General features: G+C 42.4%; 1 protein-coding gene across 1 annotated transcript in view; it reads right to left on the bottom strand.

The window, feature by feature from the left end:
- Positions 1-7,739: 7,739 nt before the first annotated feature.
- The window catches only part of LOC143105011 (cGMP-inhibited 3',5'-cyclic phosphodiesterase 3A-like), a 92,672-nt gene continuing 87,108 nt past the window's right edge, over positions 7,740-13,303 (bottom strand). The window contains exon 14 of the mRNA XM_076269384.1: positions 7,740-12,767. Within this exon, the coding sequence (XP_076125499.1) occupies positions 12,472-12,767 (296 nt within the window). The 3' untranslated portion in view covers positions 7,740-12,471. The remainder of the gene's footprint in view (positions 12,768-13,303) is intronic.

Below are 13,303 nucleotides of genomic sequence, written 5' to 3'. Positions count from 1 at the left end.
CATAAAGGCAATTCCGATAAGACATAGGTGACAAAAACTACTCAAATTACTCTTTTAATATGTTTCCTTTGAGAGAATTAACCCCAGTCCAGTGTCAAACAAGAGTTCAGAGTTCGGGTCAAATGATCCGTCACACATTCAACATTCATGCAAATTCAAGCATCAGCGATCAAGCATCAGCGATGACTAGCCTAATGATTTTCACTAACCTACTTTTAGAAATCTTTCAGGAGAAACAGATCATCCTGGAGGCACATTGTTAGTGTGATGTAGCCTGTGGCACTTTGGAGACAGAAGACAGCAGCTGTAGCCTACACAAGCTATTCTGGCCAGTGCACTTTGCTTAATTAGCTGATGCATATTAAAGCCACTCCGTGCCTATCGACTCAGCACAAATCCGTACCGATTACCACAACTCTTCAACAGATTTTCATAACATAGCCTACATACATTTTTGCTGTTACAATTTTAAATTGTTGTAGCCTATACGCTGCTTCAACACTGAAATCTATTTCTGGGTTAATGTTGTGTCTATTTTGGGGACTCAGTTTGCCAACGTTGAATCATATGATTTACTCCATAGCCTAAACAAAATGTTGTCGTGAAATGAGTAATTTTGTTCGGCTTCAATATAATGTCATATATGGTTAACATGTTTACTCTATACTGTTTGTTTCCTAGATTCACCTGTTTAATTGAGGTTGTCTGACTTCAGTAGCCTAAACATCACGTGTTTTCTTAAAATTCATTTATTTGTCAAAGCCTACCCTACCCTACAAATGATATAAACATAGCCTTTTAGAATAAACCTTAGCACACATTAAATTAACATTAATAGACCACGTCTAACCAGAATACAACTAGCCCAGGTTAGTATTCTTCTAAGCATCGATATTATACTAAAACCCGTTAAGACAAACGCACTTTTTGAGAAATCGCAACTTACCCAGTTCCGAGGACGATGAGCGCGTCGGTCAGCCTTTACAGCTCCGAGACTGATTCGGGTATGTTGCCGCTCTAGTAGCCTACCTACAGCGCACGCTGTGGATGCTTATGTGTTTCATTCTAACTTTTCAATAAAGATGAGGAGTATCTGTTCATCGTCTTGAAGGTGGGCTGTCTTACGATAGTCCTGTGCAATTCTTAGCATCGTCGGTGATCAATTCACCAAGGTTTCAACTGGATAGTTCGCTCGTTGACGTCAATTTGTGTGGTTACACCGCAGCAACCGCAGGAGGCAGTTGGAGGTCTGACAGCGCTTGTAGCACTTGCGCTAACACGTGACAGCGCTACAGAACTAAACGCAGTTCAGTCAGGTAGGTCAATAATCCAGCGAAGAATTTGGCTAATTGCCCAATTAAAATATATTGTGCCGTGTGCCAAACAATGTAGTGCGCGCCATGAGGTCATATTCACTGCAGCACCACACAGGCAAACCTCCCCATAACATTTCCCAAGTAAGTCGGTGTTTCTCTGCAATTTTCACTAGGGAACTAGGGGGGGTGTTAAAATATCTCTGGTTCTCTTGTTGAAGAATGGCCAACATATTTTCTTTCAGGACAGAAAATGTCTAGGCTACAGGTGTCGTTGCACGAAAGCTGTTAGCCTCACTACTGTTAACAATGAATGAATCCATTAAGCATGTAACCTGCTGGAGACAGGGAAGCACACTCCATGGGGTAAGACCTTTCTTTGAGATTCCCCTTGGTCCTCTGTTGCTATGGAGATCGCAAAGCTGTGTGATATGCAAATCATTTTTCATGTTATACTTACAGTAGGATATGCCCTTTGACAGGCACAAATGGTCAGCTGTCAGCCTTGTACAAAACATACAAAATTACTGGTCATTACTGTCATGTCTCAAACACCACAAGAGCCTTCGCCCATTACTTACACACATACAAGCCCATCTGCTTTCCTCATATCAGATGAACATCTTTGTGGGCAGGATGAATGAAAAATGACAACAATAATGAAACAAAATGTTTGTGGTTTGTGCAATATAGCCTGTAATGCTCTCTCTCACTCTCTCTCCAGGGCTGTTCATACAGTTAGGTATTGTTCTTCCATGTGGGTGGTTAAGGACTAAGAACTAGGAATGGCCCTCACAGCTTGTGCAAGAGGGAACACAAAGTGAATTAGTCCCTAACCAACAATGAGGGCAGGGAAGCTGGCGGACACAACACACTACAATAACAAACACAGGGACATTCAATGGCCGGTGTGTGTGTATGTGTGACCTGTGTGTCTGTATCTCTGTGTGTGTGTGTGTGTGTGTGTGTGTGTGTGTGTGTACTATACGTGTGTGACCATATCTATGTTTGTGTCTTGCCTCGGTCTCGGCCCACATAGGAAGAAGGCGGACCTTTTCCCCCCATTTTTCTTTTAAAATTGTTTATATTTCATGGTATATTCTAAAATATCTACTATTACAAATATTCTTATTTTGATAAAAATTATAATATCGACTGGTGTTAAAATATATCCTATGGTGCTATGGTGCGCAGCACAAAGGTTTTGAAAGATACAATGTTTGTCCAAAACGGCACAGCAGTTATTCTGGAGTTGGTTGAAGTAGCCTGACCTAAGAGTTTCACCTAATCTGTCATTCCAGTGTGTGCCTCTGGTTAATTGTTTGTTAAATGTCACACTTTGAATATGAAATCCAGGTATATTGCTGTTATTATTGTCAAACACTGATCATGCCATTCTAAATTTTAACTCCAGCTGAGTTCCTAGTCTTAAAATATTGTTCAGAAAAGAAGTTTTGTAGACAAATGTGTGCTAGACTGCTCCTAGTCACCCCACAATTTAGCTGTTGAATATGATACTTGGGTGATGTTAAATGTAAGTAAATCATGAAAATCTACTCTTTTTTTTGGTCGGTCTCGTTGCGATCTTGACTCCTTAAAGACTCGGTCTCAACTCAGTCTTGCCTCCTCAAAGACTCGGTCTCAGCTGCATTTAAAATCGAACAGTCTCGGTCTCGACTAGGGTTGCAAAGGGCCGGAAAATTTCCGGTAAATTTCCGGAAACTTACCGGAAAGTTTCCATGGGAAGTTAAGCTGGGGAATTTTGGAAATATTCAAAATTGGAAACTTTCATGGAATTAAAGGAATTAATGGGTGTACGTCATTTTGCATAAACTGTAATGGGACGATTAATCTGTCTGATTAAGCTTGACAATTTATATATAATTTACATAATCTATAAGGTTTGGTTGGGGTGGTATGTTGTGTCATATTTTTATTTGTTTTACCATTTTCTAGGATTCTAACTGAACAAACTGATTGTCAGTCAATGTTCCAACCAATTGGATTTTTTTTTTGAGTGGCGTGGTGTATCTTGGGCAGTTCAGTGGTTTCAGTGTTGCTAGCTTAGCACGCTATAAACCATTGGCAGAGAATGGGATTCCCGCTAGCATGTTAGCTATCTTTGTATGCTAAGCTAAGCGAAAATACGAACAAACAAATCATATTGCTTATTATGAAACAAAATGTTAATGTCTGTATATGAAACAGTAGGAATTACTAAAAATTCCCAGTTAATTCCCGTAAATTCCCATTAATTCCCATTTGAATGAGGACAAAAGTGACGACAAGCCCATAACTGGGCAACTCTGTTTGCAAACTTCCCCCAGTTTCACACCAGTTATTCCCACATGAGATGACATTTTCACTGGGAATTTATTTTCCCCATGCACATGAACGCAGCATAGGTTTCCTTTATGTCTAGCCTATGCTGATTGCTGTGTGCATGGGATTGACGTACTGTATGTGCAGGGTAGAAATTTGACTGAAATTGCATTAAATCAGGTTGTTTTAACTAAAATTATGCTACAAGATGGGGTTTTGTCCACTACATTTAAGTTCCCTGTTATAGACTAACTTGACTAGACTAATTCCCAGTTTATTCCCATTAATTCCCGTTAATTTCTGTATATTCCCGTTAATTCCCATGGAAAGTTTCCAACTTTGAAAATTCCCGGAATTTTGCAACCCTAGTCTCGACACAGTTTGACCCATGAAAGACTCGGTCTCGACATCTCGTCCCCATCACTAGTGTGTGTGTGTGAATGTGTGTGTTTACTGTATTCGTTTGTTGGGGGTAGTTTTAGTGCCTTTTAGATAGCCCTTGCTACTAGGGCTGTACGATTTGTGGGAAATATCTAATTGCGATTTTTCTGACAGATATTGTCAATGAATTGACTCCGTTCAATATTCCAAATGTCTCTTTAATTTGTGTCACCCCTTATTGGTGAGCACCCCCAGTGCACAAGAAGCACAGCACCCCCGACGACTATAAAGCTCACCATTCAGAATGTCTGTGCCCTTCACGCACTACGCACACCCACCAACCAGAAGTGGCATAGTCAATGAGAATGAAATGAATATAAAAGTAAAACATGTGACAAAATGAAATGTGCATGATTATTTGTAGCTTTTGTGATTGGGTAATTGCGTTGGTTCATATTGTGATTACGATTGTGATAATTGTGTGCAGCCCTACTTATAACCTAATGTCCTAGTCAATGGTACCAATACCAACCATGCACACTTTGGCACCATTGAGTTTTACTTTCACCAGTGCTGCCAAATATGGGATTAGGGCTTGGTGGAGGTCTGCATTTAAGCAGACTACTGTTCTTGTAGTTTTGTAGGAAGAGACTCTGGTCATGCTCCATCCTATTGTTTGGAATTAGGACACGTGTGTTAATGAGAGGGCATAGCTCAGATTAGTCACGTGCCGTGCTTATTGTTTGGTAGTCTCTTTAGATTAGAGGCTGCAGAGGGGTGGGTTTGTGTGGAGGAGGAGAGCAAAGCAAACAAGAAGTGGAAGGGGGGAAAAAAGACCCTTACATCCCACTAATGCTCAGCCATTCACATCTCTGCTATCACGGCCCTGTCTCGTGAAAGGACTGCACCTGATGTGCCTACAAACAAAGCCAAAGCCCCATCAGAAGAGCTGAGAGAGCAGTCATTTGCCAGACTGCGTCTTTACGGATCGCATTCTGCTGGCCCTGTGCTTTCTATTCCACAGACCGCAGTTTTAGACAAATCCCTGACTAATAAATTCAACAAGGTTTTGGAGATTTTAATCTTTTTCTATAATACCCCTCTTCGAACTACCTCTAATCTCCCCTTTCAAAACAGAAAAAAGGGGATGCATAGAATTCATTACATAACATGAAGTCAGTGTGAGATTACAGGAAACACTGTTGTGCTTTCAGGGGAGGACAGCACGCGTCATTCCTCTCCTGTGCTTGTGTGAAAGCTGACGAATAGAAGGTGCACTGCCAGGGAGGCTATGGAATGCTTTTTTGGTGCCATTTGAAACACAGATCTGACTAACATTATTGAGTGTTAATTTTAGTGTCATTTGTAACACACATCTGAAATCCTTCCTTTAATGGTATACTAGTTTCAGGTATTTTTGGAGACTAGAGCTATATATTTATATTTTACTCTGCCGTTGTAAATAGTCTACTTATGTGGCTTGTTCCCCCTAAACACAGTGAAAATGCTTTTGGTGTTGAGGTGAAGGATTAATAACGGCAAAAACTCCAATCCAAATCTCCAAAGAGCTATATCCAGTGGTGTAGTCTACGTGATACGCAGGACTTTGCAGTATACCCACTTAAAATAGGCAAGGATACGTATTAACATTTGGGGTTGATCACAGTATATCCACTACAGCTAACTAGACTGCACCACTTCTCGCGAGATGTCTTCGGGTCGACTATTCTTTAATCCTTTAAATGAGTATAATGAATAACCTAACGCTGTGGAGTGTTAATGTTAGTGTCATCTGTAACATATCTGAAATCATTCCTTAACATGAGTAATGAGTAAAGTAATACAGTGTGACCCAAACCCAAATTTCAGACAGTACCTTCAGCATGGGTAGTAGCCTATAACAAGCTTTTTTGCCTACTGTATAGGAAATAGGAAACTTTACAGATGTATAGACACATTACAAACAGCATGCAATGTGTACACTGCACTGAGCTGTGTCCACTGCTAAATTATTCTCTTTGAAGACAATACATAAGTCTGCACCTAGAGCAGTAGCTAGCATCCATATTGCTTTCACAGGCCAGCGCTTGGACACTTCAAAAGCTGATGATGGTCTCTCAGCACTAATAAAGGATCTCACACAACCCCTCCCCGTTCATCTAATTATGCTTCTCACTCTTACATTTATATTTTGTTCATTTAGCAGATGCTTTTATCCAAAGTGACTTATAGCAACAAGGAATAACATACAAACTATATTGCAGAGGAGACTTTAGGTAACAATGAATAGTCCTAACATAGTAAGTGCAGAAGTTTAAAGCTTTGGGGCCTTTACAGAACATTTTATTTCCAGTGCTGAATGACCACCTCACAAAATACATACTTTACAAATATATTATATGCCACCAATGAAATATACTGTAAAAATAATTTTACTTAGAAGGACTAGTTCTATAAAATATATAGGGTAATTTTGATACAGTAGAGTGCAGTCTCTGAAAATCCTCTTATAGTGTATATCCAAAAATCATCAAAATCTCATTTAATTCACATAAAAAAACGAATTTTTGGCATATTTGTCTACAAGAGGGAGAACAACGTTGTGTATTAAATACAGTGCATTTTGTAGGTGATTTGACAAAACCTTATTTGAACAAATATATTTCTCTGTTCAAAAGTTATGATAAATCTAGTGATCAGTGTAATTAATACTACCAGAATGCAGAAGTTGAAGTATTAGTCGAGTGTAGTCGAAGGAGACATAGGGGAAGAAGAAAGAGGTGGAGGACGGTGAAAGGAAGTGCTTCTCTTTGTATAGTAAGAAAATTCTAAAACAACGATGTTTTTTAATACTTCAAAATAACATTTGATAAACGAACCTTACATTTTTCAGTAGCCATAGGTGTGTAGATTTGAACAAAATCTAGTTTGGTTCTTACTGGGGCTTTTACTGCCTGAAATATCTGATTTTGTTTGCCATGCTTGGAGTTTAGTGCTGGGCTGGTGGGTGCCTATTTCCAACCTTTCTCACGGCACATCAACGGTTAGACCGAGAATTCACGTCGCAAATCAAAATTCCACTGGAGTTCCAAGCGGATTTGTACATGCAGCCTTACAACACTGTTTACAGGTCTTCGAGTCACGGTAAAATGTAATTGTTGGTACATAGCTAATTTAGATACACTTATGGTGTGGGTGCTTGCGTTTCTTTAGGAATCCGCCGTCTTGGTTTGTATAGAAATGGATATTAAGTGACACATACACGTAAGAGGTTGGAAATACAGGACGGTTGGTAATAGGTGACGTTCCTATAGGAGTGAAAGAAAAACTCAACGAGACCAAGTACCACAGAAAGTATATTGTGTAATCCCATGTATTCACATTACAACATCCACACATTTTAGCTTGTGAACAGTTCTAATGATTTCCATACATATTTACTGTATAATACATTTGACCAAGAGGCACTTCCAGTAATTCTGGCAATATAGGAACTACAGTATAGTGTCTAAATTACAAAACAGTAAAAATAAATAATGTATATCTAAAAGACTTTTTTGTTGTTATTTTCATATCCCCCCCGACTGTACAGTAAATATATATTGTACAAAATGAAGCATTAACCAGCAAAGAAAGGAATCATTTTCACCTACCAAAATTTTTTGATGTGCATACCCCCCCCCCCCCCCCCTTTAGAAGTATTGCTACATGTCATAAGTGCAATATACTGGTGGGAGGAACAGAATCATTTTGTGAAGTGACAGCTATATATCAATTACAAAATACAAGTCTCATTTTCTGTCAGTATTGTAAAGCTTGTTTGGTTTCTCTCAGCGATTTAGTGAACATGCCAATGATCATGGCAAGGCATCAGACAGCACAGCTGTCTAACCCAATGAGGAGGAGACCGGTGGTACAACACACAGAAAAGATAACAAGATGAATTTACTTGGCCAAAAAAAACAACAACAAAAACAATAGGGAATCCATAGGTGGCTCCTCCTCCAAAAAAAATAAATCTTCATATCCCAAACTGATAGTGAAATTAATTTACATCTGCGCGGGAGATGCAAGTGTAGTTTAGAATACTAAAATATCAGGTGATTGAGGCAATTGCTTTCCGAACATGGCACCATGTCTCTACAAACCACAACAAATGCAGGCAGGTGGAGGTGGATGGAGATGATGTGGAATGGATGTTTTAGTGGACCACCCTGAGAGAGGTAGAGGGACAGCATTCTGTGGATGCCGGAGAGGACGGAAGTGGACATGACCACCACCACCTTCCACTTCATCTCTATACATTACTAACTCTCCATCTTGTAGGCATGTGAAATGAGCAGATGTTTTACATATCCTACTAGCGTATATGTACATTAAATTACAGTGTGTAGAAAAGGATGCAGACTTGTGGGAATTGCCTGAGGCTTAAATTGGGAAGCACTGGAGAAGCCTAATAGATCTCACACGGTATGAGCAGGGACTTCCGTAGCATAAAACTCACTCAGATAGCCCCGTTGCTTTCACTCGCACACACAAACACACAAAAAACATACACAGCACATACATGCACACACACATACACACACACACATGCTAAACAGCAAGGGTGTATCTGACATTCATTAACTGACAGAAAAGTGTAGTTTGTCTGCATGTTACAAATTCCAAGTCAGGGATTGAATGAATGAGTGAGTGAGTGCTGCCGTGTCCTGTTGCTGGGGCAGGAGTAATCCTTGCATCATGATAGCTGAAATTCAGAGCCATCATCTGTGAACTGGCCAGAGGCCATGGATACTGTAGAACATTTCACCATCCCACAATGAAAGCAATTCCCATTGTATATCCTATAATTGTTCAAAAGTACAGTTATACTGGATAAAATATAAATGCATGCATCCTATTGTCCACAGACAAGACCATCTCTGAATCAAAACATATGAATAGTTCATTGTGAGTGAGGTGAGGAGTACATTTTCAGACTGAATCATATTGAATGGGATGCATTCGTCATGGGACACAATGATGCAGGCCCACTTGTCATAACAGCTTTTGGTTTGCATGTGAAGCTCCAAGATGTGTGGATGTAACAGATCTTATGTAATGTTGTGCGACGGAGGCTGAATCATTCATGTTTCTGAATGAAGATGGTGAGGCACTAAATGATTCAAACCCCTTAGTACCACCATTAGCCAATGCCCTGCCAGCGTGGAGTGTGCAATGGAGAGGAGCCCGGTGCTTCCTGTCATCTCTGGGCAAACATAGCCAATGCAGAGGTCAGGGAGAGCCAATGGGAACACAGTGTAGCTTTGATGGTTTCCGCACGCCTTCTAAAGATTTCATGGGCGGAATGTATAAATCTGTGCATCTTATCCTTGAAAAGTACGCAAAGTTCCCTCATCAAAATGTTTCAACGTTCTCCTCTCACAAGGACGAGGATTCTTGAGGATGCTTGACAGTGGCATGCTAAAACCAGAGCTGCGTCTTTTCCCTCCAGAACACTGTGTTAGCGTGTTAAAAACGCACGCCGAGGAGGAGAGGGAGGGAGGGAGGGAGGCTGGACACTGCATGGGGGGACAGAATGTTCCTTGCTTGCTCCTTTACAATGGATGCAAGGACAACTATATATTACGAGTGTGAGAGTGTGTGTGTGTGTATATATGTGTGTGTGTGACAAGACAAGACGTGACACTTAAATGTATGTCTGTATTTGCATTGTATACTTCTGCCATTGTGATATTGGCACAATTCATTCTGGGTGGGGGTGGCATTCAGGGGTGGCCCCCTGGTGACCAAAAGCTGCTTTTCTGTATCAGCCTAGTCAGGCTACATGCCCATCAAGTTTCCTGTGCCCTGGTGTTTCAGTGTTCTGGGAATCGTTGACCAAAAATGAAATGGTTACGGTATAATAAAACCTTGTAAGCTTTCCTCATCATAAACTAATTTTAATGTTAGTGTGTGTGTGTGTGTGTGTGTGTGTGTGTGTGTGTCTGCAAGGATGAATGCGCAAGTCTGTACCTCGGAATACTGCACCAAATACACATCCCAAAGAGGGCAAGAAGAGAGCTCTGGTGAGTCATAAGAAAATAAGCCTTTTGCATGGAAATGGAAATCTGCCAGGGGGCCACGCTTTCTCTCCTGCCAAGCCGCTCCATCAGCGCGGGGCTACACAGGGAACCAACAAAGGGCTCTCAGAGGACAAACACCCCCATCGCCACGGCCCCTCCAGCTGCCCATCAAGGCCTCCTCTTCCGCAGGCCGAGATATGGGGTTCTGTGATCACGTGCGCATCATTCATGTTTTAAGTATGATGTGTGTCTCTGGTGCATAGTCACAGTCTGCTTGTGACTTTCAGTGGGATCTGGTCTGCTTTGAGGAGGCTGTCAGAAGATGAAGAAGACGTCGTGTTCCTAACGTTTCATTCCACCTGAAACTACACGACTGATTTTTATCCCATTTGAGGAGCTTAAGCTTGGAGCCAAAATAATCTACTGAGACATATTTTTGGCACCTGTTTCTCTGACAAACACTGAGTCTCTTCATCTTTCGTTAGAGGGTAAAGAAGCTAGATTTAATGAAGCAAGATTTTCATTTTCTCATAAAAAACATGTCTGAGTGGAAAAAGAGAAGCACAAAGAATGCAGAGGTCCCTCCCTCTCTCTCTCCTTTCCTCTCTCCCTCTCTCCTCTGTGTAAACTCTCTCCCACCCTCTCTGACTTCATCAGTGATCTCTGTGGATGTTGCAGAACGAGGCCAGCCTGCTCCTCTTGCGTAAGCCTCAGCATGAGTGACATGCATTACTGGAGCCACAGTGCTAAAATATTCACATCATAAGGGTGCTTGATCAAAGAGATTGCTGTTTGACTGCAGCAGCAGCAGCAGCACATCCAGAGCGAGTGTGCGAAGGCTTTGAGAGGCTCGCTCCACACCACCAGCCTATTTATAGCCTAATACAGGGTCCCAAAATATCGTAATCGTCACTGAACATGGACTCAAAAGCAGCGATTTGGGATGGTGGGGTGAGGGTGGGGAGTGCGGTTGGGTGGGGGTCTTAACAAATGCACTGGTTTGGCTGTTGGCTGTGTCACACGACTGGTCGTATCCCACAACTGGCTGAAGCGCTGTCCCATGCCGGTTCTGGGTTCAGCATTCTCTACTTTCCCAGCCGTTGTCTCCTCTGCTGAGAGCAGGGGCTACTGTTTGCACACTGTACTGTATGTCTATTGTTTGCCTAATAATGCCACTGACAATCCCAGTTTTTCAGTCATTAGTGTAAAAATGGGTGCCTAGTTCAATGAAACGTGTGAAACATCAGTGTAAGATGGACGGACTCCTGACAAGTGGAGAAACTGTAGACGCAAGAGCTTACGATGCAATATTTCAGAAGGAATGTTGCAGGGGATACTAACAGCATGACGAGCTTCTGCTTAGAAATGTGGCTCCCCAAAATAAAAGGTCTAATCAAAAATAATCCATGGTAAACGTATGAGAATCATTTATGTTTTTGGGGTCTATATGTAAAATACATTTCACACAGATTTTATACTAAAATGTTAAACGTTAGGTGAAATGTCTGGAACGACTCATGGACGATGGACAGTGAAAGCGAAAGGTCAGTATGTGCTCGTCTACGTGCTTCACAGTGCTGCACAAGAGGGTCATCAATCTAGACAGCGCACTGAGGAACCTGAAAATGAATTTTCGTCCTCCATAATGTAGTTGTCTAAATGCGCAAACATTTCATTTTGTTTTCCCTTTGACGTTATCCAATTTGGTTTCAGGGCACACTGGACATGCTCCCCATCATGGAACCAAAAAGAAGGCTCCCTCTGCCCTGACCCATCCCACTCTGGCCCTTGTCACCACCTGCTCCCACAGCCTGGAGGCCACTCGGCTGCAGCTTTTACAAAAATTGCATAAGTCTGTGAAGTGTCGTTTTGGGGAGTTTGGGGGGGGGGGAAATGGGACCGGTCAGCAGTTTCTGGTCAGGAGAGAGAGCACTGGTGGAGGGAGAGGGAGATGAGGCATGATGATGTCCAACTTAGACTCAGATTCTCAGAGTCTCAAGAAGCCTGACTTTGGTGATGAAAGGCGCAGAGGAAAAAGTAGAGGAAGAGAGTGTGCCTGACAAAAGACAGCTCCCCCAAAAGCCTTTGACGAGAGCCGAAGGAGAGAGACTCCCCCCCCTCTCTCCCTGGTTCTTTTTTTCTCATTCAGGCACATGCTTCTCCCCTCTCTACAGTGTTTTGTCTCTCTCTCTCTCTCCCTCTCTCTCTCACCCTCTCTCTCTCCCTCTGTCTCTCTCTCTCTCTCTCTCTCTCTCCCTGGTTCTTTTTTTCTCCTCTCTACAGTGTTTTGTCTTCTTTCGTTTAAGTGATGTGTTGAAGTCTCTTTCACATCGAATCTGTAAAAGTTGAACAGGCACGTCCAACAGGGGCAGCCTCCCCCGAGCCGCTCACTCCTCCGGGGCCTCGGACCGCTCCTCCTCCTCCGCGGCGGCGGCCTCCTCCTCCGGGCTAGTGAGGCCCTCCTCCCCCTCGGCGGGCTCCTCCTTGCTTCCGGGCTCCTCCTCCTCGGTGATTGGCTCAGCGGGGTTGTTGAGGAGCGGCACGTCATTGCCGTGCTCCTCCTCCTCCTTCTGCTCCTCCTCGGCGATCACCTTCTTCCACATCTCGTGGTTCTCCAGCAGGTGATGGGTGATCTGGCAGAACACCTTCCGGCACTGCTTCTTCTTCTTGGGGCCCGGGCTCTCTAAAAAAACATAAGGACACCAGGGACAAAACAAGGTCAGGAGTGGCCTCTCAGACAGGCCAATTCAGGTCAAGAAAAATGGAAGTTAAAGAATGGCGTCTTGTGCGCGTACAGGCCATGTGAGGTCAAGGATTTACTTCTCATAGAGGGACTGCACCGTGGCATGCCCTTGTTTAGCGAGTGTGCACTAGTTTGACCTGAAGTATGCACATGAGAGTGTAAATAGCATTAAAATCCAAATCCATGAAATCACCCCAGGTACAAGATGAGATCAGTGCAGTAATCGCAGGCATGCTTGACAAAGTCCATTTGTGCTTAAACAAGGTGACCTCAGTCAGGCTTTCTCAGTTAAAAATCAAGATAGTGCATGCAACAGCGAGCAACTAAAATAGACTAAGAAACCCGAAAACATAGATCACTTTTAATTATTTTCAGGGCTACAGAAAGCAGTGTGTGTGTGTGTGTGTGTGTGTGTGTGTGTGTGTGTGTGCGTGTGGAGTTGCATTTACAGTATATTACATCATATGAATAAATAC

Source organism: Alosa pseudoharengus, unplaced genomic scaffold (genome assembly GCF_046254945.1).
Source record: "Alosa pseudoharengus isolate Yale_2024_CS ecotype anadromous, Long Island Sound unplaced genomic scaffold, YU_APseudo_1.1 YU_APseudo_1.1_scf_10, whole genome shotgun sequence".
NCBI classification, from domain to species: domain Eukaryota; kingdom Metazoa; phylum Chordata; class Actinopteri; order Clupeiformes; family Clupeidae; genus Alosa; species Alosa pseudoharengus.
The sequence above is the reverse complement of the archived record's forward strand: the minus strand, read 5'-3'. Positions and strand labels throughout refer to the sequence as shown.